General features: G+C 50.1%; 1 protein-coding gene across 5 annotated transcripts in view; it reads left to right on the plus strand.

Annotated features, from left to right (window-relative positions):
* The window catches only part of PTPRE (protein tyrosine phosphatase receptor type E), a 172,533-nt gene that overhangs the window by 118,544 nt on the left and 27,658 nt on the right, over positions 1-26,331 (plus strand). For 4 of the 5 annotated variants that reach the window (XM_046654336.1, XM_046654339.1, XM_046654337.1 and 1 more), the window contains exons 3-7: positions 7,170-7,288; positions 14,715-14,814; positions 15,082-15,155; positions 16,854-16,990; positions 22,493-22,583. In XM_046654336.1, coding sequence (XP_046510292.1) covers positions 7,177-7,288; positions 14,715-14,814; positions 15,082-15,155; positions 16,854-16,990; positions 22,493-22,583 — 514 coding nt within the window. In that variant the 5' untranslated portion in view covers positions 7,170-7,176. Of the gene's footprint in view, positions 1-7,169; positions 7,289-14,714; positions 14,815-14,927; positions 15,005-15,081; positions 15,156-16,853; positions 16,991-22,492; positions 22,584-26,331 lie in introns of those variants that run through there. The other variant, XM_046654341.1, reaches the window with a different exon arrangement.

A 26,331-nucleotide genomic window follows, 5' to 3' on the forward strand; every position in this document is an offset into this window, starting at 1 on the left:
TTTTGATTACTGTTTCAATCTCTTTACTTATGACTGGTCTGTTCAAATTCTCTATTTCTTCTTGATTCAGTTTTGGGAGGTTGTATGAGTCTAAGAATTTATTCATTTCTTCTAGATTGCCCAATGTGTTGGCATATAGTTTTTCATAATATTCTCTTATAATCCTTTATATTTATGTGGTATCCATTGTAATTTCTCCTTTTCATTTCTAACTGTATTTATTTGCACCTTTTCTCTTTTTATCTTAGTGAGTCTGGCTAAGGGTTTGTCAATTTTGTTTATCTTCTCAAAGAACCAACTCTTAGTTTCATTGATCCTTTCTACTGTTTGGTTTTTTTTTTTTTTTTTTTTTTTTTGGTCTCTATTTCATTTATTTCTGCTCTAAGTTTATTATGTCCTTCCTTCTGCTGACTTTGGGCTTTGTTTGTTCTTCTTTTTCTAGTTCTCTTAGGTGTGGTTTAAGATTACTTACTTGAGATTTTCTTTTTTGTTGAGGTGGGCCTGTTTTGCTCTAGATTCCCCACTTAGAACTGCTTTTGCTGCATCTCCTAAGAGTTGGTATCATGTATTTTCATTTTCACTTGTCTCTAGCTATTTTTTATTTCTCCTTTGATTTCTTCATTGATCCAGTAGTTGTTCAGTAGCATATTGTTTATTTTCCACATATTTGTGGCTTTCTCAGCTTTTTCTTGTAGTCGATTTCTATTTTCATAGCGTAGTGGATGGAAAAGATGCTTGATATGACTTCAATCTTCTTCAATTTATTGAGGCTTGCCTTGTTTCCTAACGTATGGTCTGTCTTTGAGAATCTTTCATGTGCACTTGAGAAAAAAGTGTATTCTGCTGTGTTTGGTGGAGTGCTCTGTGTGTATTACACCCATCTGGACTAGGTTTTCATGTAAGTCTGCTGCTTCCTTGTTGACTTTCTGTCTGGATGATCTATCCATCGGTGTGAACGGGGTATTGAGGTCCTCTACTATTACTGTGTTGCTGTTAAGTTCTCCCTTTGGGTCTGTTAATAGTTGCTTTATATACTTTGGTGCTCCTATATTAGGTGCATATACATTCGTAAGTGTTATGTCCTCTTGATGGAATGTCCCTTTTCTCATTATATACTGCCCCTCTTTGTCTCTCACTGCCTTTTTAATCTTGAAGTCTGCTTTGTCTGATATAAGTATGGCAACACCTGCTTTCTTTTGTTTGCCATTGGCTTGGAATATCATCTTCCATCCCTTCACTCTGAGCCTGTGTTTGTCTTTAGAGCTGAGGTATTTCCTGGAGGCACCATATTGTTGGGTCCTGTTTTTTTTAATCCAGCCAGCCACTCTGTGTCTTTTGATTGGAGAATTCAATCCATTTACTTTTAGAGTGATTATTACTATATGAAGGCTTAATACTGACATTTTATCTCTTGTTTTCTGGTTGTCTGTATTTCCATTTTTTCTCTTCCATTGTATTTCTGACTGCAATTTCAGTTTGGTGGTTTTCTGTGATGATTTTCTTAGTTTTGTCTTTATTTATGATTTGTGTCTCTGCTCTAATTTTTTATTTAGTGGTTACTATGACTTTTGTGTAAAAGACCTCGTAGATGAGACACTCTGTTTTGTGATAGCCTCTTATCTCTGTTAGCCTAAGCAGGTTCCATCCCTTTCCTCTTCCCCTTCTAAGTTATTGTTGTCCTAAATTACTCTGTTTTGTGTTGAGAGTTTGTGACTAAATTGAACTGGTTATAGTTATTTTTGGTGCTTTCCTTCCCTTTATCTTTTATGTTATAATTAAGTGTTTGCTAACCTGTTCTGATATAGAGCTGCAATTTCCTGATTTTGTCTGTCTATCTCCTTACTCAAGGCTTTGTAAACTTTTGCCTTTTTGTTTCAGGTATGAAGGCATCTCTGACAATTTCTTGTAAGTGAGGTCTAGTGGCAATGAACTCCCTTAGCTGTTGTTTATCTGGGAAAGCTTTTATTTCTCCATCGTATTTGAAGGATAGTTTCACTGGATAGAGTATTCTTGACTGAAAGTTTTTGTCTTTCAGTATTTTGAATATATCATTCCAATCTCTCCTAGCCTATATGTCTGCTGAGAAATCTACTGAAAGCCTGATAGGGGTTCATTTGTAGGTTATTCTCTTCTACCTTTCTGCCCTTAATATTTTTTCTCTGTCGTGGACTTTTGCAAGTTTTACCATTATATGCCTTGGAGAAGGTCTTTTTGCATTGATGTAATTAGGAGTTCTATTGGCTTCTTGTGCTTGTAAGTCCACTTCTTTCCCCAGGTTTGGGAAGTTCTCCACTCTTTCTTTGAACAAGCTCTCTGCTCCTCTCTCTCTCTTCTCCCTCTGGAATACCTATAATCCTTATGTTGCATTTCCTAATTGAGTCAGATATTTCTCAAAGAATTTCTTCATTTTTTTTAAGTCTTAGTTCTCTCTCCTCCTCCACCTGAAGCATTTCTATATCTCTGTCCTCTAAAGCACTAATTCTGTCCTCCATAATGTCATCTCTGTTTTTTAAGGTTTGTAGATTGTTTTTTATCTCATTCATTTTGTTCTTCATCTCCAGAATTTCCATTAGTTTTTTTTTTTAGAGTTTCAATCTCTTTGATGAAATATTCCTTCTGCTCATTAATTTTATTCCTGAGTTCATTGAACTGTCTTTCTGAGTTTTCTTGTAACTCATTGAGTTTCTTTATGACAACTATTTTGAATTCTCTGTCATTTAGATTGTAAATTTCTGTGACTTCAGGATTATTTCTGGAGACTTGTCATTTACCTTCTACCTTGAAGTGTTAATGTCGTTCTTCACGGTGTTTGATGAAGTGATCCTTTGCTGAGGCATTTGTCACGGTATTAGGTCACAGATGCCGTCTGCCACCTCTGGGGGGAGGGAGCAGGAGCTGTGTTTTCTGTGTTTTTGTTTAAAGATTCACCCTGAGCCAATGTCTGTTGCCAATCTCCCTCTGTTTTTTTTTTCCTCCACAAAGCCCCAGTACATAGTTGTATACTCCAGTTATAAGTCCTTCTAATTCTTCTGTGTGAGCTGCCACCACAGCATGGCTACTGACAGACAAATGGTGTGGTTCCATTCCTGGGAACTAAACCTGGACCGCCAAAGCAGAGAGCGCAGAACTTTAACCACTAGGCTATCAGGGCTGGCTTGAGACCTGTGTTTTCTGAGCCCACCTTGTCTGCTGGAAGTTGTGCCAATAGGATTCATCTGCATTTGCCCACTGACTACAGCTGCTTGGCAGGTCCCACTTGCATGTGCAGGCACTCTGGTGTGGAACTGCTGCCTTGGTCAGGGACTGGCTGAGCTGGTGCACTTGGCAGGAGGGGAGAGGCGCTTTCTTTCATGCACATGGGCCCACTCTGCACTCATGGGTGGTTTGCCTGGGCTGCTGCACTTGGTGGGGGTGCCCCCGTGGTGACTGAGTTGCACCACTCGATGTGGAGTGTTCCTGCAGGCTGGGCTGCAGCTCCAAAAGCAAAAAGTGTTTGCACACAAGTCTGCCTGCTCCCCTGCCTCCTCTTACAGTCACACACCGGCTGCTTTGTGAGGACCTGTGACCTAAATAACTACCACTGGCGAGGGGGAAAGGATCCACTCAATTCCTTCCACTGCTTCCTGTGGATCCAGTATCCCCACCTGCAGATGTATGGCTGCATGGATCTCTCAGATGTCCTGTTGTGCTTTGTAGGGAATCCTCTGTTGGTTAATGAATGTCCATTTGGTTGTAACTTAGTGGGGGAGAGATTAAGGGAACAACTCACTCTGCCATGATGCTGACATCACTCCAGCATCATTTTTTAATGTTCCCAAGTGGTTCTAATCATGTTGGTTATTGATGAAAAATGAAACTTTTTAACATGGCATTTGAGGGCCTTCTCAGTTCGGCCCCGATCTTTCCATCTTTGCTCATTTCTGCTGCCTTCACATACCAGAGGTCCAGCAGACCAAACCACCCACTCTCTGCACAATAGGTCATGTGTGTGCCTCCTTCAATCCTCTGTCCCTCCACCCTTCTGTCCTGGATGCCCTGCTTAGCACTTTGTCTCTGGGAAGCCTTGGTGACCTTCCTGGGTGAATCATTGGTCCTCACCTTCCTTCTCTGGGTCTGTGGCCACACATCTCCAGAGCACAAGAGCTAGGGTCTTAGGGTGGCTATTTTCCCACTTGTCCTTCTGGCTCCATGGAGGGGCTTTAAGGCAGGGGTGGAACTGCATCATTCATCCTTATATCTCCTGGATCTCATGGGCTGCCTGTCCCAGTATAGTTGCTCAACAAAGAGAATTAAAAAGGTATCAAATGAAATAGAAGGTTTCTAATTAAATTGGTAGCTGGCTGACTTTTTATGGGAGTGAAAACAAGGGCTGCTTTATTGTAAACAAACTATTTTGATAATCTCAGTTCTGGAGATCACACATATTTTATGCCCCACAGTACTTAGCAGTGAGTAAGCGCACAACAAATGCTGATTAAATACAAATCATTAAAATTCAACATGGATTTAATTAGTATTTCAAGCATTATTTTTGTACTGATTCATGCCTGTGCTTATCAGATAGCTTGTGCAAGCCCTTTGAGGGTGAATGGCCAGGGAGTGGCACATTGTCATTGGCTTTGCAATGTAAATGCCGCACTAAAGGGAACTCTAGGGGCCAGCATGGTGGTTCAGTGGTTAAGTGTGCACGTTCCGCTTCAGGGGCCCAGGGTTCACCGGTTTGGATCCCGGGTGCAGACCTAGCACCACTTGGCAAGCCATGCTGTGGCAGGCATCCCACATATAAAATAGAGGAAGATGGGCACGGATGTTAGCTCAGAGCCCATCTTCCTCAGCAAAAAGAGGAAAATTGGCAGCAGGTGTTAGCTCAAGGCTAATCTTCCTCACAAATAAATAAATAAATAAATAAATAAAAGGGGACTCTAGATGGTAGGTAGGGTTTGAATTCTTCAAAGTTTAGTGCCCTCTGCTGGTCATACTGGGTACATCACCCGCTGCTCCCAGAGGCACTTAGAGACCTGATGGTGTTTGAGGCGTGATGAGATGACCTTTGTCTGGCTCGAGGGCGTCAGTCTCCTCTTAGCTCACTGAGCATTTGGAGAAGAGGAGTTTTGAATTAATGCATGTGATGAGAAAAATATTTCAGCTAGGAATTCTGAATGTCTGGAGTCGTATTAAACCAATTAATACTTCCTAGTCAATTACTCTGCAATTTACTCAGATATATTAAAAGCATTGTAGCAGTGTTCAATAACAGGGTTTTTTTTTTAATTCAGTGTATACAGAGCTGCTTGTCAGGGGTTGAGGGCTTTTGTCTCCAGTGGTCCTGGGTTCAAATTGTGGCCCCTCCATTTCCTCTAAACTGCCTGTGAGCCAGTTCCTTATCTTCATGGAGCCTCAGTTTCTCAGTCCTTGAGGGGTTATTGTGAGGGTAGCACCCACATCAAGGACTAGCACATAGTAGGTGCTCATGGAACAGGAGCTATTTCCTGTGTGCAGCTCACTTTATCTAAAATGTGTATTTTAGAAACACAAAGAGGAAAGAAGTGGAAGCATTGATTGTGGTTATCAGAGTTCTGGGCTCATTATTATGAAGTGCTCCTAAAGGTTTCATTTTAATAGTGGTGATGGCTGAAAAATGATTAGGATTCTTTGCTCTCATTCAGGCTCTTCTCTAATTACAAGGGACCAGTGTTTCTTGGTCTCGGTCCATTCATATCCCCGAGGGAGGTGTTTTGCAGGAAAGTGCTGTCTATGAGGATGGGCCCCCCAGGCTGATCATGGACGGGGTTCAGTGGATGGGAAACGGAGGGGGCATGCAGGAGGGAGGGACCCTACACCTCGACTGCGTGTCTGTGCTGTCCCCACCTGATCTCACTCACTGGGTGCACCTGTCCACCCCCACCTGTACTAAGTCCTCTAGGAAGGGTTTCTACACCACCAAGCGGTCACTGTCACATTTCCTGAGAATGTAAGGTGTTTTGGCAAAACAGAGCACCAGGTGGGGACCTGAGGTCTCCTGGGTGAAGGGCCTTCTTCTGGGTTGAGCCCCGTTGCAATTGGTTTGCCCAGTGCATCCACCCGTCTGCCGATAAACACTACCTCCATTCCCAAGGTGCCCGAGCGGCTGTCAGAGATGAGCTGACCGTGGCTGCCTCCTGGAGGAGGGAGCTTCCCTCTGCTTCGCCTGAGGGTTCAGACAGGAGCAGAATCAGATGCAGGGCCGTCGGCTGGAGCTGTGAAGGTCAAACGAGACAATCCATGAAGGCAGCAAGCAGGTGCTTGGCTCAGAGCGGCACTGACATTAGGTTAGCTTTTCTCCGCCCTGGCATCACTGGTAACACCTCAGGGGTGAGAGGATGGAGCTGGGCTTTAAAACAATTCGTCAGGCTCCAGGGTGTGAGAAAGGCAGAAGGCTTGGGCTGAGACAGTCAGGAGCTCTTCCTGTAGCTCAGTCGAGGCCTGTGCTCAGAACAAGGAGCAGGGGTGTGGCTTGTGGCTGTGGCCAGGGGGACAGTGGAGGTGGACCCTGTGCAGAGGGGGCGGACCCCGCTTCAGATCCCCTACCTCTGTGACCACAGGCTGATTAACCTACTCCTTCCTGAGCCTGCGATTCTTCCTGAGGGTCCTGATACTTCTCTGAGCTTTCATGATGCAAAGTAGAAATACCATACCCAGTCACGGTGGGCACAATGCAACATTCCACGAGTTATTGTCCCGTGGCAATCCTGAAGTGATAGCCAACAGGCCTCTTTGAGGGTCTGTGCAGCTGCCTCTCAGAGTCCTAGATCTGGTGGTATTCTGAGAGTTTATCCTTCCCAGGCACCTCCAAGTCCTTGTTCACCTCCTGTTCCCGCCCAAAACAGACGAACAAACAGAAAGGAAATTAACCTGAACAGTGGGAGCCCGCATAACCTGGGGCTAGCTCAGGGAGTACTAACCTGTTCTAAGGTGAAATTACTTTCCAAGTGTAAATATAAATTGGGCTGGCAGTAGTGCAAAAACTACCTCCCCAACTCAGAATGACCAAACAGTGCTCCCAGAGCACCCACCGCCACCCCGTCCCCACCCACCCTGTGTCCTCTAGGGTTCTCCCGCCTCCGTGGAGGGCCAGCCAGCCCCAGGCGTGTGGCAGGCGAGTCCTCTGAGCCTGTCCCTGCCTCTTCCAGGTTCGCCATGGCGCCCTTCCGTCCACTCCTGCTGGCGGGTTTTAGCTTGCCGCTCGCCAAGGCTCTCAAGGACAACGGGACCACCCCAGCCGAGAGCAACTGGACCTCCGCGACCCCAGGTAAGGCGGTTGCCTCTCCTCGCCTGCCCTCACCGCTGCCCCCTGCCCCCGGACCTCCTCACAAGCCCTCAGGACCGTCCAGGGTGAAACAGCTCCGGAGGGAGCTGGCCGCCGGGTCGGCTGGCTCACTGCACTGTTACTGTTTTACGCCTCTAAAAACAGGCTGGCTAGAAGAGCCAGGTGTTCGGCATTTCACCCCAGCAAAGCTGAGCTTTCTGGAGGCAGCAGACGTAGCCCCATGCTGAGAGGTGGGGTCCGTTTCGGTGGGAGACAGGAGAGCAGAGGGTTAGCAATCCCGACCCCATCGTGCAGGGTCTATTCAGACCCGCCCTGAACAAAGTCATAAGTCAGTCGGGGATGTTGAAACACTGACATGACAGTTGACAAGATTTAGAAATTATTATTAATATTTTTAGGTAAGATGTTGGTATAGGAGTTAGATTTATTTAAAAAAATGAGTCTTTACCTTTTAGAGATGCGTGTTGAAGTATTTACGAGTGAAATGATGTGATGTCTAGGAGTGACTTGGCAAAGAGTAAGTGGCGGGACGGGAGGTGGGGGGGTAAAGATGGGCACAGTCGGCCTCGTCTTGTTGAGAAAGTTGGGTGGCAGATACATGGGGGTTCATCATTCTGTTCTCTTACCTTTTACGTTGTGAAAGTTAGGAGAACAGGAAAGAGAATCCATTGATACATGGACCGTGGGAACAGGCCAAGTGAAAGGAGCTGGACACAAACGACACCTGCTGTGTGGTTCTCTTTATGTGAAAGCCCCGGAACAGGCAAATCCATGAGGGGAGGAAGGATGCTGGTGGTTGACGGGGCTGGGCAGGGGGTGGATGTGGAGTGACCACAGATAGGCCAGAAGCGATCTTACTGGGTTGATGGAAATGTTCTAAAACTGGATTGTGGTGATGGCTGCACAGGTCTGTCAATTTCCTAAAAATCATTGACAAGTGTATGTTTAAAATAGGTGTGTTTTATAACATGTGAATTTTACCCTAATAAAATAAATACCTTGCTAAGTTGAAGCAAAGAGGAGAGGAGAAGAAGAAACGAGAGCGAATGCTCCTGGTTCACACCCCCAGCATTCAATTCTAGCTCCACCACTTATTGGCCGAGTGACCTTGAGTAAGTTACTGAATCTCTTTGTGCCTCAGTATCTCCATTTGTAGATGGAGGTGGTAATAGCACCTACTTTTTGACATGCTGTGAGGATTAGAGGAGTAACCTCCCTGGGGTGTGGAAGGCTCATCAACATTGGTCATTACTGTTTAGAGGAAAGTGTGTCACAGGAGGCCTGTCACCAGCCAATCTCTCATTACCCAGAGAGTTGGCTCTTCCATTCCCCCTCGGTGTCTCCCTCATGGACAGGTGCCCAGTGTAGAGAGAGGCCCAAGTAGGTGAGTTCAGGGTCCTCACGGAGTTGATATGGATTTCCTGGGCAACCTTGATGCCTCCATGGTCGACTTCCTGGCTGGTCTGTGGCTGCCGGCTCCTTCCCATGGCAGGGTTAGCAGGAGTCTGTCACCAGCAAGGGCTGGTCCCCTCACTCTACACCAGGGCCTGTTGCCAGCCCCCACACACCTGCTCCACCCCCTTCCCCTCCATCCCCCAAGATGCCCAAACATAAAACCCAAGAACTTCTCTGATCCCTTGGTGTATTGGTCAGCGTTCTCCAGAGGAACAGAATCAATAAGATAGATACTTATATTGATATCTATATTTATATTTATTAAGAGGAATTGGCTCACATGACTGTGTAGGCTAGTGAGTCCAAAATCTGCAGAGCCACTGTCCCAGTTTGACTCTAAAGGCTGGCAGGCTACTGTAGAGCCAGGAAGAGCAATGTTCCAGTTGGAAGGCAGTCAGGCAGGAAGAGTTCCCTCTTACAGGAGGCTCAGCCTTTCTGTTCTATTCAGGCCTTCAACTGACTGGGTGAGGCCCACCCACAACGAGGAGGGCAGTCTGCTTTGCTCAGACTACCAATTTAAATGTTGAATCTCATTCAAACAGCACCCTCATAGAAACACTCAGAATAATGTTTGACCAAATATCTGGGCACTCTGTGACCCAGTCAAGTTGACACATGAAATTAAGCATCAGACTTGGTCATCACAAGGCTTCGTGAAAGCCCTTCAACCTCCCTCCAGAAAAAATGTTGGACAAGGCGATTAGACTTGGTACCATTCAGCATGGGGTCAGGGGTTCAATCTCTACCCAGCTCAAGAACTTCATGTGATTTCCTAACTCTGGACAAGCGCCCTCTACATGTACCTGTGGGCCCCCCGATGAAGCTCCGTCCCTGACGTGAGCCCTCGAGCAAGGGGAGCCGTTCTAGGTGCCTGCTCGTCTTTGCAATGAACAGCATCTCCTCACGTTGAAACCTGGAGAAATCCAGAAACCACAACAAAAGAAAGACAGGAGGGGCTGGCCCCATGATGTAGTGGTTAAGTTCAGCACACTCCACTTCAGCGGCCCAGGTTTGCAGGTTCGGATCCTGGGTGTGGACCTACACCACTCGTCAGCTATGCTGTGGTGGTGATCCACGTATAAAATGGAGGAAGACTAGCACAGATGTTAGCTCAGGGCCAATTTTCCTCAGCAAAAAAAACAAGAAAGAAGGAAAGACAGGAGCCCCCAGCAAACAGAAACTGCATTCGTCCTGCTGCCTCATTCCCAGCAGGCCCTTTGGGTGCTGGGTCGTTGCAGTGTGCTGCAGCCTGGGAGCCTGAGGATGGTACCTCCCTGTGCCAGGCAGAGAGGAGCTGGCCTCTGCTAGCCTGATGCCCAACATCTGTGGGGACATTTAACCAAAACATTCAACCAGGCAGAGCATCATTGGCCCAAAAGTAGGGAAGAAGTGCTGGAGCTCTGCAGATGGCCCCGTGGGCCCGTCAGGGTGACCCCCTCCCCCCCGGGCCTTTTCAGCTTCTTGAACATGAAGTGATAACATTGCTGTGAGGTCAGGTGCTCCTTTCAGAAAGAGGGGCTCTTGTGTGATCTCACACCCACCAGCACACATGTGAAACTCCCACCTCCTTGCAGCGTAGCAGCTGCACCTGGTCACATGACAGAGAAGGAAACACAGGCCGGCCCCACTTCAAGGCCTCAGTTATGCGGTATAGCCGGGCTCCGTAGGCCTAGAATTCTGGAGGGGAACCTGGCCCTGTGAAGTGCCCTCTGAAGCTTCGTCTGTTTCCAGAAAGTAGGCTAAAGTATCGTTTGTGGTAACAGTACACTGCTGTAGTGGGCCGGAATAACCGGAAATCATTTCGTTTGCTCATTGAACAGCACGTGTTAATAATCATCAAGAGCCGTTCTTTTACACAAGGAGTTGAAGGGAAATATTTACAAATTGTATAGCAAAATTTTATTGTTATTGTCCGTGTTATATGAAGGATTCCTGAAAATTAATTAGAAAAACACCACACACTGTGAAAATGGTAAAGAATATGACCAGGCAAAATACAAATATCTAATTAATTATGTTTCACTAATCAGGAAAAGATGCTTCACTCTCTAGAAATCAGGGAAATGCAAGTTGAAATGGTATTATTTTGCTTATCAGACGGACAGACCTCACAAGGGTTGTTGCTGTCCAGGAGAAAAGGCTCTGTCACACACTGTAGGTGAGCGTGGACACTGGGAACTCCGAGGTGGCGTTTTGGCAGTTTCTATGGCAATTTCGTATGTGTGCACACTGATGCAGAAGGTCCGCTTCCAGGAGCTGTCCTACAGCAACACTTTCGAGATACACAAAGAGAGATACAAGATGCAAAATTGTAGGTAATAGCAAAAAAGTTGGAAACAACCTAAATGTCCATCCAAATCTTGGTTTATCCAAAAAGTGGAAGTCTAAGCAGCGGTTCAACAAAAGGAAGAGTGTGACGTGTGCTGATGGGGAAATTCCAAAATGGCAGACTGGATGAGACAGGCGAGTCACAGAGCTGCCCAGATGGGGTGTCGTGTCTGTTTTTGTTCCTTTTCGGATTTAACGTTGCTATATCGTTAGGTGCCTTAAAACTGATAGTATCCACAATTACAAATAGCATCCCTTTTTTCTGCCTTAGTGGTTCATAAAAATAACAGCGCGTCCCACAGTCCGTGGAGTCTTAGATGAGATGAGAGAGGAGCGGGACTCCCGTTGCTTACCCAGCCTGTCGATTTAGGAATGTCAACGTGTAGGAAAACGTCAGGGAAGATCCATTCCAAAGTGTAACCATGTGTGACTCTGGGAAAGGGAACGGGAGGACTCGTTTATTTTGTGTTTGGTTTGAACATGTTGCAGCAGGCCTGGATCCCTGTGTTGCTCGAATAGCCTAGAACCCAGCACAACGTACAAGGCAGAGGGGAGAGAGAGCACAGGAGCACACAGAGATAGACCAGCCCCCTCTGCCCATGAGCAGCTGGGTCCTCTGGGGACTGCGGGGGCCCCCCAGAACACAGCTCATCTCACTGTTCCCCCACATTCTTTCCTTCCCTCTTCTCCTCTCCCACCCCACCCCAACTGTTTCCTCTCCCGTGGACCTCCAAGGCAGAGCATGTCCTCATTGGAGGGCCGTTGTCCAGAGCCCTTACTATAAGTGGGGGAGGAACCCAGAGAGGGGTCACTTCAGCAGGGCCTCACACACAGCTCTCTAGGGTGGAGGCAGGAACCTAGGGGCCCTCCCCACCCACCCGCTGCCCCCACCTGCCTCGCAGGGCCTTCCAGCATGGCAGGCATCTGCCCAGGTTTGGGTGTGCAGATGCACGGCTTAAGCTTGAAACTCACACTCAAGCCTGTGACTTTCCATCTCCAGGACCAGATTCCATGTATGCAGACATGCACATGTATACGCTTGCTTCCCAGGTGTGCATGTGCACACAGTTTGCATGAACATCCACACACCCTTGACTTGGGGCATCAGCTGGGTAGAATTTGGGCAGAAGCCTGCTCCCGGTTGACCTTCTGGGCACTGACAGCCAGGAGAGGCTCCCCTCGGCTCCTCCCACCCTGAGCCTCTGCTCCGCCCAGTCTGAGCCTATCCACATGAAGTGAAAACAGAAAGTGATGCCGGGATTTCCTCTCAGTTGTCACCCTGATTCCTGTGCAGAGCACCTCGGTGCCCAGGGCACAAAGCCCAGCCTGCAGGGGTTCTTTCTGACCCACAGTGTTTTTCAAAATTGTATTTAGGTTGAATTACTTACCAATATTTAAAACTCAGATAATTTTTACACAAAAATATGGACTTCTTCTGGAAACTTGGAAGAACTGGGCACTCTGGGCCCATCTTCCGCTCGGCCCGGTGGGCTGAGGCTGAGAGGCTACGCCTCAGAGACAGGGTGTGCACTCTCCACTTCCCCAGGCTGCTACTCGGCCTGCTGGCCCCTGGGTGTTCCCATCTGACCTCTGCCCTCCAAAGCAGAGGCAGCTGCTGACGAATGGCAGGAAGCCCCAGCAGGGGAGCCCATTTGCCCCTGTGCTCTCTCACTTTGCCCATGTGCACAGCCCTCTCTGGGGCCCTGGGCCATTTCAGCCCTGGTCCTCAAGGGCGTGCTATGGAATCTTCCATGTCCATAACGGCAGCCGTATTCGGGCAGCATGAGCGTGGAGGCTGGACCCTGGACCCCTCCGGCAAGGCCCCCAAGGATGGGATGTCAGTGGTGTAGGTGCTCCCCAAAGATCCAGGGCAGGCCCACACCCCCAGCCAGATCCACCCAACCCTTGGACCCACGAGCTGGCCAGTCAGTCACTGCCAAAGATGAAGTTGAGTCAGGCAGCCTGACCTCTGTGCAAATGCAGAAGTGGGAGCTCCACAGTGGCCTGGGAGAGGCGAAGAGCACCCACCCACGCTCTGTGGCTGCATTTGGCCAGGAAGGGATGGAGCCCAGTCCAGGGTGTGGAGCACCCAGGCCCCCTCCAGGGCTGGGCCCAGCTCTGCCCCTTGGTGTCAAGCGTCTCCTCCATCAGCCTGGGCTTGAGTTTGCTTCAAGGTCCTGGCAGAGGGGGAGGGGTACTCCGTGGAGCGGCAGGTGTGGAAGCCTCAGGCCAGGTTGGCTCCCCAGGCAAGCTCTGCAGCAGGTGAGGTCCCATGGAAGGACTGGGGCAGACGCTCCTAGTGGCTCAGCCTGTGTCACCCTGGCCTCACACTACAACTTGGCATGTGAACGTCACTAGCCAGGTGGGGAAGGCACTGTGCAGCATGGAACGAGGGTGTTTTGTAGATTGGCCAGGTTTACAGTGGCAGAGCTACCTCCTCATCACAGATCAACTGTCCCTCAGTACACTGCTATATCTAATAGTCGCTCGAGTGGGTAAAATTTCCTCATTTAGTAGAAATGTATGCTTGACCGCTTACAGAGCGCCAGAGTCAATGCGAGCCCTGGTAGGTACAGGGATGACCTGCTCCCGGGGAGATTACATCCTAGGGGGTGAGATGGAGGTTGCAACTTTTAGAATATATGGGGAAGGGGTGCGAGGGAGACTGCAGGGCTGCAGAGCCCCCACTGGGCTCAGGGGCCAAGGCTGTGCTCAGTGAACTCAAAGCAATGAAAGCCCAGTGGTTGCTTTTGAGGGGCTTCCACTGAACTGGAAAGAAGGTAGTCACCCGGAGGGCCCATTCACTTCAGGAGAGCACGTCTGTGCTTCACATATAGAGCCCCTCTGGGATCCACAGCAGGGGAGCCCAGTAGGCTTCATGGAGGAGGAGGCCTTTGAAGTACTCCTTGGGGAGTGAGGGCAATTTGGCGAGGACAGGGCAGCATGGCAGTATGGGGAGGCAGGAGTTAAGTCAGAACATGGGGGGAGGGAGTGGGGTCTGAGAGTGGCTGCCAGGCCACCAGAGCCCCTTGGAATTTGGGCTTATGGAGCAGGTCCTGGGTAACCACAAGGGGGCTGTGCTGGGTCCAGGAATGTGGCACCTTCAGGTTGAGGAAGCTCAACCTGGCAGGTGAGAAGGACAGATGAAAGAAGAGTGAGGCGGGTGCCTGAGGACCAGCTTTCCTCTGGGCGAGTGGGATCCGGAGTGACTGCAGGCCTCACCCCAGCCCGGGGCCCTGGGAGCTCCCCACACTGGTCCTGGGACAGAGCAACAGGGGGTCTGTACCTCCACTTCCCCATTTGGGGGGAGGCAGGCACCCTGGGACCTGGGAAGCAGGCCACGCGAGGGTCTGGGGGACTCCCCGTGGTGCCTTCACTGCCCCTGGCCCGGGGACCTCGGACAAGTCAGGGAAGAAGGGCTGATGAAGGAGTGACTTTGCAAACTGTAAAGTGAGGTTCCGGCGTGTGGGAAGAAGGGCTGACAGGCTGGAAGGGGAACTAATTTGTCAACTGTAAAGTGCAGTCTGGTGCTGGGAACCTTTCCTTGCCAAGACACCACTTGCCCCACCCTCAAGTCCTTGCCTCGTGCCTCGTGTCCTGACGGGGACCCGCTTCTGCCCCCCAGGCCCTCCGGACCCTAGGGCACCCCAGCCCCTGCTGGCCTGGCTGCTGCTGCCGCTGCTGCTCTTCCTGCTCTTTCTGCTCCTAGCCGCCTACTTCTTCAGGTAGGAGTGTCCGCCCGCTGACTTGCCCCGACCGGCTCGAATGAGGAAATGAGCACCCACGAGGCTGTGACTTCGGGGTGTAGGCTGGGGCGGCAGAGGGCGGCGGGTGGCGGGTGGCGGGGCTGCAGGCGGCAGGCGGCCAGCACGGCTCAGCCATGAGCAACAGGAGTAGCTTTTCCCGGCTCACCTGGTGGGTATGGTGGTCCAGGGGCTCTGGGCTCTTGGAAACCTCCCTCTGCTGAAACCTAACGGGTCCGTGTCTCTAAGGTTCAGGAAGCAGAGGAAAGCGGTGGTCAGCGCCAACGACAAGAAGATGCCCAACGGGATCCTGGAAGAACAAGGTACAGAAGCCTCGGGGCGGAGGCTGGGAGGCTGTGTTCTCTCCTCACTCACACTGGGCTGTCCTCCTTTAGCATCTCAGTGTTCAGGAAATCCAGGGTCGGGGCTTCCATCTCGTTTTACCTGGTGTAATGCTGTCGTTTATAACCGTAGAATATCACCCTATCAAAACTTTTCTCATTTGCTCTCTGATGTGAAACAGATGCTTGAGACCTTTCAGTTTGTGGCTTTTTGGAGACACTGTTCATATCCTGTCGTTTCTACAGGGTTTTGACATAACAGATTTCAGTAAGTCCTTAAAATCATTCTAAGGGGAGACAGTCTGGTTCGTAGCCTGAAGTGCTCCCCAGGGGCCCTGGAATCGCACCGTTTTACGGTCGAGCTGAGAGGAGACCCCATCTGCTCACATGTTCGGTATTTAGGGAGGATCTGAGTCAGTTGGGAGCATTTCCAACCTTTCTTTTAGGTTCTAAGTTCAGTTACTAACTTGTAAATGCTACTTACAAAGCCATTGGTTTTCTTTCCTCACGTCGAGATGGCCGAGAAAGGTGTGTGAAGCAGAGGCTTTTAAAAATGTTTGTTCACACCAGTGACTACGGCTTCCTCTAGTCCGCTCGCTACCTAATTGTGCCATGGTTTGGGGGAATTAACAGGGCTGTCAGACTTCAGGCGGAATTGCAAAACCGACCCTGAAATAATAGAATGAATATGAGTCACACGGAGGACCGAGCCTGTGGACAGCAGTTTGGCAGTGCTTGGAGGACTGGGGACTCTTCTGGACGATCATGTGGCTTCCAGCGCCACCTTCCAGGCACCCTGTCCCACCCTGCACATTTCCACAGCCTGAATGGGAGGGAAGAGGGTGTGGCCCGTGAGGGGTGAGGCCCAGCCATGCTCTTCTGACGCTCTATCTCCTGGAGGAGTAAGCCCTGCAGGGAGCTCTTGGCAGAGCAGCTCTGCAGGTGGGGACCGGCCCTTTCGCAAGTGTGACAGCAAAGTTATCATGTTGACCTTGTCAAGAATATCAGCTTGTTCCCCAGGAAGAGAAGCACGTGCGAGTGATTTCTTTTTTTTTTTCACTCTGAATTTGTGGAAGCCATTTGTCCAGGAACTCCCTTGCAGCCCACCCTTCTCCTGTTCAACGTTTCCTTGCCTCCCCCGACTTCCCCCCCAAAAAAACAAGGATGATTTCACTTATTCCTCTTGGGCCTTATGGGGTTTGAGTAACCAGGACTATTTGTTACAAAGAAGACAAGGCTGAGGGAGACTCATATCCTAATTGATTCCCAGTCTGTTCCCAACTTGCATCCAGAAGCCTATAATTACTCTTCTCTCTTTCCAAAGCTGGAAACAGCTGGAGTGGGAAGCTGCCTGAATCTCTTAAGGAGCAGGGGCCAGGCCGGAGGGAAGGAGCGGCGGGTGGGGGGTGGGCGAGCTGGGAAGATGAGGCATCTGTGGTTTGCAAGAGCAGGTAACACGGCCAGAGGGATGCCCATCACTTACAATGAAGTGGGTGTGTTATAGGACACAGATCTTTTCATTCAGTTGCTCAGGGCCCTTTGGCTCCAGGCTACAGTATCTGAGAGGAGTATCCCCGACTCCAGCTGTGTCATTTCTCCAGAAATGTTGTCAGTCTGGTTAACGAATCACCCATCATGGAATATGGCCAAACGGCCCCCATGTTTCTTTTGATCTCACAGAGCAGCAAAGAGTCATGCTTCTCAGCAGGTCCCCCTCTGGGCCCAAGAAGTACTTTCCCATCCCCGTGGGGCACCTGGAGGAGGAGATCCGCGTCCGATCGGCCGATGACTGCAAGAGGTTCCGCGAGGAGTTCAATGTGAGTTGGGGGGACCCCCTTCGTCTTCATGTCATGTGGTAGAGAATTGGGAAACATAATGTTATATGTTTCAGGATAAGTTATCCCAAAGATTTAGAACTCTTGTGTCAGCGCACTGTCCCAAAAATGGGGGTCCAAGGACACCTGGTTTCCACTGCAATGCACCTTCACTAACACTCATTGGTCACTCATGAGACGGTTGAGTCTGATGTTCCCGAAGGCTTCTTCCCACTCGGACACACTGGGTGCCATGTTCTAAAGTCAAGGGTGACAGAAACACTGTCATCTGTCATATCAGTAAGAAGGAAGACCAGGGCCTGAGCAGACCACAGCGTGACAATTTCTCGTTGAAAGCAATGGAACCCCAAACCATCCATTTCTAGGCTTCTGAGAGCTGGAGCATCTCACTGCAGGGAGAAATGTCCCTCTTCTGAACCACCATCACAACAGCAATTAAACAGTTGCGGGGACACCTTGAGGGACAGCAGGTCTGCTTCTGACGGCCCTTGGTGTCTGCTGGGTCAGCGTAAGCGCAAGTCTCTGCTGGTTTTAATCCTGCTCCTGCTGTTTTGGATGCATTACCCCCCTGAATTTAGCAACGGCAGCAGCTAAGACGGATTTAACCAACTGGGATGGTCCCCCTGGGAGCAAAGTGATTCTCTTAACTCTCGAGAAAACATGCAAATCTATATTAATGACACCTCCCTTGTGTTAATTTTTAACTTAATGTCCTATGAATTGTGAACCCGATAGATGGATAGACAGACAGACAGACAAACAGATGTATGGATGGGTAGGGAGGCAAACAGACAGACACTGGAAAGTGTTGTCTTGGATTTTGCTGTTCAGTGTTTCTCCCTGATGGTGTTTTGAGTTTATTTTATGCATCTTCCTCATTTTGTACACGTCACTGTGCCGAGTCTTGAGTTTGGAGAGGACAGTTTCCCGCGGGACAGCTGACTAGTCCTGCCCTGCCTGTTGCGCCCTGGCCCTGGCACGTCAGTCAGTCCCCTGAAAGCTGGCCTCCAGCTTCTGTGAAAGGGGCTGAGGAGGGGGCCTGTCTTAATGACTTTACAGCTCAAAAGTGAGGCTCAAACAGTGGACTTTGTCAATAGCAACGTGTTGTGCAATTGTTGTATCTAAAGACGGCGTGAATTCTGCTGCAGACATAACTTTTTGCACAGAAACAAAACCTGTGAGGGCACGGAGGGTGATGGCGCATTTCAGCTGTACTTTGCTTTTTTGTTTTTTTTTTTTAGCACAAGTCTTGTCTGCCTTTATCTAGCTGCCTTTTAATTGTTTCCAAATGTGTCCCCTTTTTTGAGAAATTAGGTCATATTGAAAGACAGCTCCAAGCAGTATTGTTTTGCAATCTCTCAGCCTGACAAGAGAAACTAATTCTCCATTTTCAAAATAGCTATCCAGGTTTTCAGTGACAAGACATTTTCCCCTCCCTGTTGTCCTATTTCACTTTGCACTTGTGTTTCTCCATGTGGAGAAGAGTGGAGCTCCAAGTCGGAACTGCTGGCTCTGTTGCCATGTCAGAAGTGAGGGCAGCTCCGAGGGAGCAGGGCCAGGAGTGGGGTCAGCCAGGTGAGGCGCTGGCCCCAGGTGCAAAATTTAAGGGGACACCAAAACACTCAGTCGTCAGGGTAAATAATACTTTGATGCAACATTTAAAAATATCAAAATGAACGCAAGAAGTCCATGCACAATGACAAATAAAGATAAGATCACTATGACTGAGTTTTCCGCTTGCCTCAGGCTCCAACATGGCTTCTCACCACACTGTTACGGGTCCTAAGTTTGAGATTTTGGTCATCATGGATTTTTTGCATTAATTCTGATTTTTTGTTTAATGTGGTGTTCAAATAGCATTTTATCTTGACTCCTGAGTTTTGGAGTACCCCTTGCAATTTTGCACCCAGAACAAGTGCCTCATTCCCCTCGCCATGCCCTGCCTTCCCAGGTGCCCACTGGAGTCCCTTGGCTCCATGAAGGGTGGGTAGAGGTATGGCGTGATGGAGAGCAGTGGGCTCCAATCTAGCAGCCTGGAGCCTGGTCCTGGCTCCGCGGCATGGTAGGCAAGCTGCTTGTTACTTTCTGGACCCCAGTTTGTTTCTCTCTCAAGCAAGGGGCAGCTGTGTCCCAAGTCACCTCTGTGGGGCATCCCTATTCTAAGAGCATTGGAGCTGCCAGGACCAGCCCATTCTTGGCTCCAAAGATGGACACACTTGAGATAGGCCCTCACTCCTCTTCTTTCTCTTTTCTCGCCCACTGCCCTGAGCAACTCTCCCAGAAACTGTGACAGGGAGACAGATGGGTCTCAAAGTAGTCGATCCAAGTGAGCGTGGACATTTGTGTGTTGCCAATCAAAGCTGAGGTGAACTTGATGAGGATAAAGAGGGTTTGGTGCTGCGGTCGGATGATCAAGGCGTGAATGCGGGAGGCAGCCTGCCTGAGTGCCTGTCCCAGGTCCACGCTACCAGCCTGGAGGGCTCGGGCAACTTAACTTTGCCTCAGTTTCCTCATCTGTGAAGTGAGGGCACTCCCCGCCCCAATAGATTGTCATCACATGTGCAGGAGGTGAGGTCTGTGCCCAGCTTAGCCCAGTGTCTGCACAAGGGTCGTCCGGAGCTGCCGACATTTGCAGGAGGGCTTCTGTGAACGTCCCTTTTGGCAGTCTTCACCCTGCAGTGGTAGAACGCTGTCTTAGCAGAGTCCGTTCCCAGGTCCCTGATTAGATCCCTGCCAGTGAGTGCCATTCGGGCAAGGAAAATCCCCTCTCCAGCGAGATCTTCTCAGCCTCCGTCCTAGCAGTTTCCTTCAAGTCCAGTACCTGGACCCAACCCAGTCATAAATGTCGCAGAAAACCATAGAGGAGGTGTCACCAGGAGAGGTCCCAGCACAATACACAAACCAGAACCGGCCCCTGGAGCTTGCTGGACCTGCCTACCCCTGACTCCTTGTCTATTTTTTTAATTTTGCTGCTGCCTGCCCAGCACAGCGAGGAGGGGAGGGAAGGGAGCAAGGCTCACGTGTGCACTCATTGAAATGAAATCTCACCTCGGACAAAAAAATAAACCTTCTTCAGCCAATTTATGTAATCAGTCACAGGGTATTTATCTACCACTTATTAAATGCATGGCTCATGGGGCATTGCAGGGTGACCCAGCTACAGCAGAGCCCTCCGCAGGTGCTGTCGCATTAGCCCTGAGCAGCTCAGAGGTGTGAGTCCCCGGGTAGATTGACAGCAGGAGAAAGTGCTGGGCCAGCTCCGTGCAGCCAGTTGTTCTGTGTGCTTGCATATAGGCTCTAGGTCTGATGCACAGAGCACTTTGCTGGCCTCATCCTGAGCAACGCTCTGAGCAGCCCACAGGGCTGGGTATTGACCCCCCATCTCCATATTCCAGATCTCGAGCAGCTGGTGGGGCCACGCAATAGGCAGGTGTCAGAGCCAGGTCCATCCTCGATACTCAGACCCCTACAGCCATGCCACCCTCCACACCACAGCACCTCACCTTCCAAGGAAGAGTGGGGCTTCTCGGGGTTTTTTTTTTTAAATTTGTTATTTTTAATAGACTTTATTTTTTATTTTAGAGCAACTTTAGGTTTATGGAAAAGTTACGCAGAAAGCACAGAGTTTCCATAGACCCCATCTCTCCGTGCACTGTTTCCCGGATTATTAGCATTCATGTGCTCCATTTTTTATAACTGGTGAACTGATATTGATACATTATTACTAACTCAAGCCCAGAGTCAGAGTTCCAGTGTTGTACATTCTATGGGTTTTGGGTTTTGACAAATGCATGAGGTCATGCATCCACCATTACTGTATCATGCCTCATTTTTATTTTCAGGACTGGGGTTAAAAAAGCTTTTGAGGGTGGAAAAAGAGAAGGCCCTATAATGTTATCACCAATTTCATGTTTAGGTTAGCTCAAGGTCAGTGTTAACACAGCTCTAATGAAGAATGGAGAACTTGAGGAGGAGGAGGTGCTGGTCTGGTGGAGAACTGCCCATCAGCCTTGCCAAGGTGCCCACCAGGCTATCTTCCACACCGGCCTCTACCTGTGGCCATCGGGTTTGGTGGCCCCAAAGCAGAGGAAAGAGAGCACCCATTGGCAGGGGCTGAGTCTGTGATGGAGCAGTGCCCCACCCGGGATGGGAGCTCTGGGCACCCGTGGGCAGTAGGTCTGATGGGCCTGACTTGTGGCGAGACCAAGCCCAGGGCCTGGGCTTTGACCCCAAGGTGCACTGCAAGGCCTGTGCCTGTCTCCTGGGCACTTACAGGGCACACATGGAGGCCCTTGCTTTTCTGCCCACTGGAAGAAGTGGGCACCCTCCTCGTGGTCCAGGTGCCAGCTCGGGCCAGGCTGTGGGTTCCCACCCAGTGTCTACCACTTGCTAACCAGGTGAATGTGGACAAATTTGCAACCACTGGGGGTTCGGTGTCCTTATCTATAAAACGGGTGATCCTAGTGTCGCCTAATAATAGGTGAGCTGTGAAGGCCGAGCAGGTGACCCAGCTCCCCCCACAGTGCCTGGCACATCATACACACTCGATAAATATTAATACTATTGACTTGAATTCTGGTGGCCCCCGGTCCAGCCAATGGTCAGGTTGAATGTTAAAGGATGTGACTTGGGGTTCAAAAGGCTCTTTCCCACTGTGTGCAGCGAGGAGCTCACCTGAGCGCAGAGGGGGTCCCAGCAGTGAGCAAACGCAGGAGGACAGTTGGAGCCAACAAGAATCGAGGGTCTCCAAGTGGTGGAAGGAGCTAGAAGTCAGGACACTTGAGTTGACGACCACTGTGACGCACATCAGATATGGGGTCCCTGCAGAGCTTCAACTTCCTCATCCGAGACAAAAGGAGGAGTCCTTGAAGCGCTTCTCAAACTCAGTGTGCATGCAGGTCCCCTGGGGACCTCAGTAAATGCTCTGCTGATCTGGGGTGGGGCTAAGGGTCTGCATTCTCAGCCCCCCCCCAGCTATGCCTGTGCTGGGCCACAGAGCGCTCTTTGAGACTGCAGCAAGGGGAGGACCATGTGAAGATCCTTTCTCCCTCATCCCCCCGCAAAGTCACAGTCCCCCTTTCGAACTCCTCCCACAGGTATCCTTGCTCCTCCCATCTCCTGTCAGAGCTCTGTCGTATTTGTGGAGTGCCTGCTCTGGACCGTGACCACTGGGCCCCCTGGGGTTTGGTGGCAATGCTCTGGCCAGTCCCTGCCTTCATGCAGCTTAGGGTCCAGTTATGGGGTCATCATTTTGTCCATCTCAGTTGACCCCACTACACAGGGTGCCCTGAGGGAAGGTGGGTCTGTGTCTCCGTCAGGTCTCTGCCCGGTGCCTGGCACAGCACCTGAGGCAGAGATGGCGATGGACAGGAGGTAGTTTGCTCAGAGACATGTTTTCTTAATGCCTGTGCTCAGTAGGGAAGCTGACACAAACGCCGCGTTTGGATTCATCACGTTTAATGCTAACTCTGCATTTTCTTCTAGTCTCTGCCATCTGGACACATACAAGGAACTTTTGAACAGGCCAATAAAGAAGAAAACAGAGAAAAAAACAGATATCCCAACATCCTTCCCAGTAAGATTTTCCTTTTTTGCACGATGGGTAGTGTTGTGACTAAACTCGCCATTCCTTTGCAGCTCCCGGTGACTGTGCCTGTCCAGGCAGCATGGCCTTCCGGTGCCCGGAGGAGATCAGGGACCTGTGTCTGCATAGCTGCTCAGCAGGTGCCCCTGGGAGCCTAGGCACCCGCCCCCACGTGGGGCTTGGAAAGCCTGTTTTATCATGGGTCTGGCGGCAAAGCCTGTGTCACCGTGGAGACCTGGGCTGCCCGGGGGCCAAGAGGGGTGCCGCCTGCACCAGCTGGCAGGGCATCTCCTGTTGGTTCCAATCCTGAGCCTCGGTCTAGGGCAGCTCGTGGCCCTGGGCATCTCCCTGTCTCAGACTCAGTTCTCTTGACCACCAGCAGCAAGTCCCCGGGACCAAGGACAGAAATGACAGAATAAAACCTGCAGGGCTTTGGCAGCTTTGCAGGAAGGCTTAGAATCAACCTGATGTTAACCCCAACAGCTAAAGGTGGCCATAGGCTGGGGAGTATGGGCGCCAGGGAGGTGGCAGGGCCAGGGAGGTGGCAGGTCAGGGAGGTGGCAAGGCCAGGGAGGTGGCAAGGCCAGGGAGGTGGCAGGTCAGGGAGGTGGGAGGTCTGGGAGCAGACAGATCTGTCCAGGGGCACCACTGGATGGGCTGTGTCCTGGGGGCAGCTTTCACAGCCTGCTGGCACCAAGACAAACCTGCAGAGTTCCAAGCTGCCTTTGTAAATCTGGCCCAGGGAGGGTTAGACATCCTTCGTCCAGCCTGACCCTTCCTGTCAGCTTTGCCCATCAGGCTGACAGAATGGCAGCCTGGGAAGGCTCCACTCAGTTCAGGTTTGAATCCTGAACCCGAGGCCTCCCTCCCAGGCAGGCAGGTCCTCCTGTGCTGCGGGCCTCAGCAGGTAAGCTCTCGGTTGCATTTTTAGAATTAGAATCGAGTCCATCTGCTCATAGTAAGAGAAGACTGGCCAATTTGTGTGGTCTCTGGATTTTCAGCACTCGATAGAAATAATTCTTTCCAATTTTGCCTGCATTCATGGGATGTATATGTGGTTTTGCAGAGCCCACTGTGAGCCTGTGATCCAACTAAAACTAGAGAAATGAAGCCCATATCTTTCCTCCAGCACGTATGTGGAGAGGCACCAAGGGAGGAGCAGGGGGCAGGTCAGGAAGCTGCTGTAGTCATGCAGCTGAGCGTAAGGGTGGCTTGGACCACGGTTAGATTCTGGACACACTGGGAAGGTCGAGCCTGGAGGACTTGCTGCCAGCTTGCCTGTGGGTTATCAGAGAAAGGGACGACACAAGGTAGGTGGCTCGAGCAGCTCAAAAGAAAAAAAAACCATGGCAGGAGGTTTGGAATCTTTGGAATAATTTGCACCAAATAAAAATCAGGATATTTATAAATTAACATCTATTATTAGTTTAATTAATTAGTTTATGCATTGACCTGCCAAATGTTTTTTTGAGGACCTACTCAGTGCCAAGCACTTTCCTGTGTTCCTTACCTGCATTTCTCTCTTAATCACTAAACCAGTTATCTTTAAAGGTAATATTTACATTGTTAATTAAGAGTATTTTTGGTGGAAACTCCATGGCAGCAGAATTAATGACCAGATGTAGCAATTACCTGCACTCCCCCCTCCTCCCAGATGTTATGGCCCAGGTTGGGCACTGCCTCCCTGGAGGGTCACCAGCCTGGAACAGCAGGGCCAGCCTCCTGCACATCTTCTCCAAGTTGTGTTCTCTGGCTTGTGCTGTGGAAGTGAGTTGGCCTTTCTGCCAGGCACAAACTTGTTCCAGGATACAGAACAGGCCTTTCCAACCTCCCCCATAAATTCTCTCTCCCTCTACCCCAGGGTGAGGGTCCTGCCCAGCCCCTCCTGGCCCAGGAGCACTGTGCCAGAGGCAAGTGAGGTGCCAGCCGTCATCAGGGACAGGGGACTCTGCCAGGATGTGACGCATTTCACACTGGTGGGACGTTGGGTTTATGGAATGGTGGAATGGAGATGCTCAGGATGTGCCCGGGTTGGCCAACTGGGTGGCATCTGGCATTTGACATCAGCAGTACACAGACTGAAAGAGAGGCGTGTCTGATTAAACCGAGCCATTGGCCAGAGATGCCGCGGCCCAACTGTGGGCCCAGGATGGGAGTGGGCTGCATCATGGGACCTCATGTAGATGGCACTTGGGTCTGCTCCCCACGCCCCAGGGCTGAAGGACCCTGCTCGGACTCAGGGTGGGGTTAGGGTCCACAGCAGCCCATGCGCCTTCGTTGCCTCTGCCCACCTTCCCCAGCCGAGACTGGCTGTAAATTTACCAGATTGATGAGACGCCCCTGGGCTGGTAGCCCAGTCATTGATGTGGCTCTAGGGAGCCCTGAGGACAGAGGTCAGGACGCCCCGTGTGTCCAAGAGGCTGGACAATGGAAAGGCTCCGTGGCCAGTGGCAAGAGAGCATCCTCTTTTCTGGAAGAACACCACCAGCTGATAATTTTAGGAAATAATGTTTTGAAAGTGAAGTGTGACTTTTTAAAATAAAAAGACAGGAAGCTCTTAGAAACTGCAAGATTCTAAATCTACCCAGAAGGCTATTTTTTACGCTCTGCTTTCTATAGCTGTCCTCAAAGTGTAAATTATTCCAAATCATTTTCAACTAGCTTGATGCATGCTCAGCCAGAGCTATTTCTGCCTCAGGGTTGTCAGCCCTGGGCAGGAGGGTCTGCCGGCCAAGTCCACGAAGACTGTGCGTGTGGGGTTTCACACTGACTGCCCTGTGTGGGCCGTGACTGTCCCTGAGAGCCAGCAGCAGGACAGATCCGGCCCAGTGATATGATGCCCAGACAATGGGTGTCTGAGGTCACCAGCTGCCTTCCGGCTAGATGGGAGACAGCCGTGATCTGGGGTCTTTGTCCCAGGCCCACACCACAAACACACCCTCCTCAGTTAGTTTTAGTCTTGTGGGGACTTGGAGGGGACAACACAGGGACAAGGACACAGAATTATTCAAAAGTTAATGCAATAAATACATGTGAAGTCCCCACTGTACCCCAGCCTCTGTGCCCAGCAGCGTAAGTGCCCCCCGGAAGCAGCTGTGCCCTGGGTCCTGGGCTGAGTCTGGACAGCCCTCGGGTTTCTACTCCTGATGGGCGCCAGCGCCTGAGCACCAGCACGGAGACCAGGGCTGGCCACCACACCTTTAGGGGCCTGTGAAGCCATCTACTTTCTTTTAAAAGCAGAAAAAAGTATATACCTAATCCTTCCTGGATTACGTTCATCTTTGTACTAACATAGTTATAAAATAAAATTCTTAATATTTTTATAGAAGAAGGGGTCCATGAGGGCAGAAGTGACAAGGGCCCAAAAATGTCATAATGAGACCCTGGTTGAAACCTCCCCAAAGTATGCATACATATGCACACCCCACAAACACACACAGACACCACACACTCACACACAGAGTACACACACACCACATTCACACACCCCACAAACACACACAGACGCCATACACTCGCACGCAGAGTACACACACACCACACTCACATATCCCACAAACACCCATAGACACCATACACGCACACACATAACACACTGCACACACACACACACCATATTCACACACTCACACAACCACACACACACACACACACACACATGAGCAACTGCTGGTCAGTCCTCCCACTCTGGAAAACTGCTTGTACCACAAGCCAAAATCTTCAGAGCAAGTGGCCCATT

This window comes from Equus quagga, chromosome 2 (assembly GCF_021613505.1).
Source record: "Equus quagga isolate Etosha38 chromosome 2, UCLA_HA_Equagga_1.0, whole genome shotgun sequence".
Classification (NCBI taxonomy): Eukaryota; Metazoa; Chordata; class Mammalia; order Perissodactyla; family Equidae; genus Equus; species Equus quagga.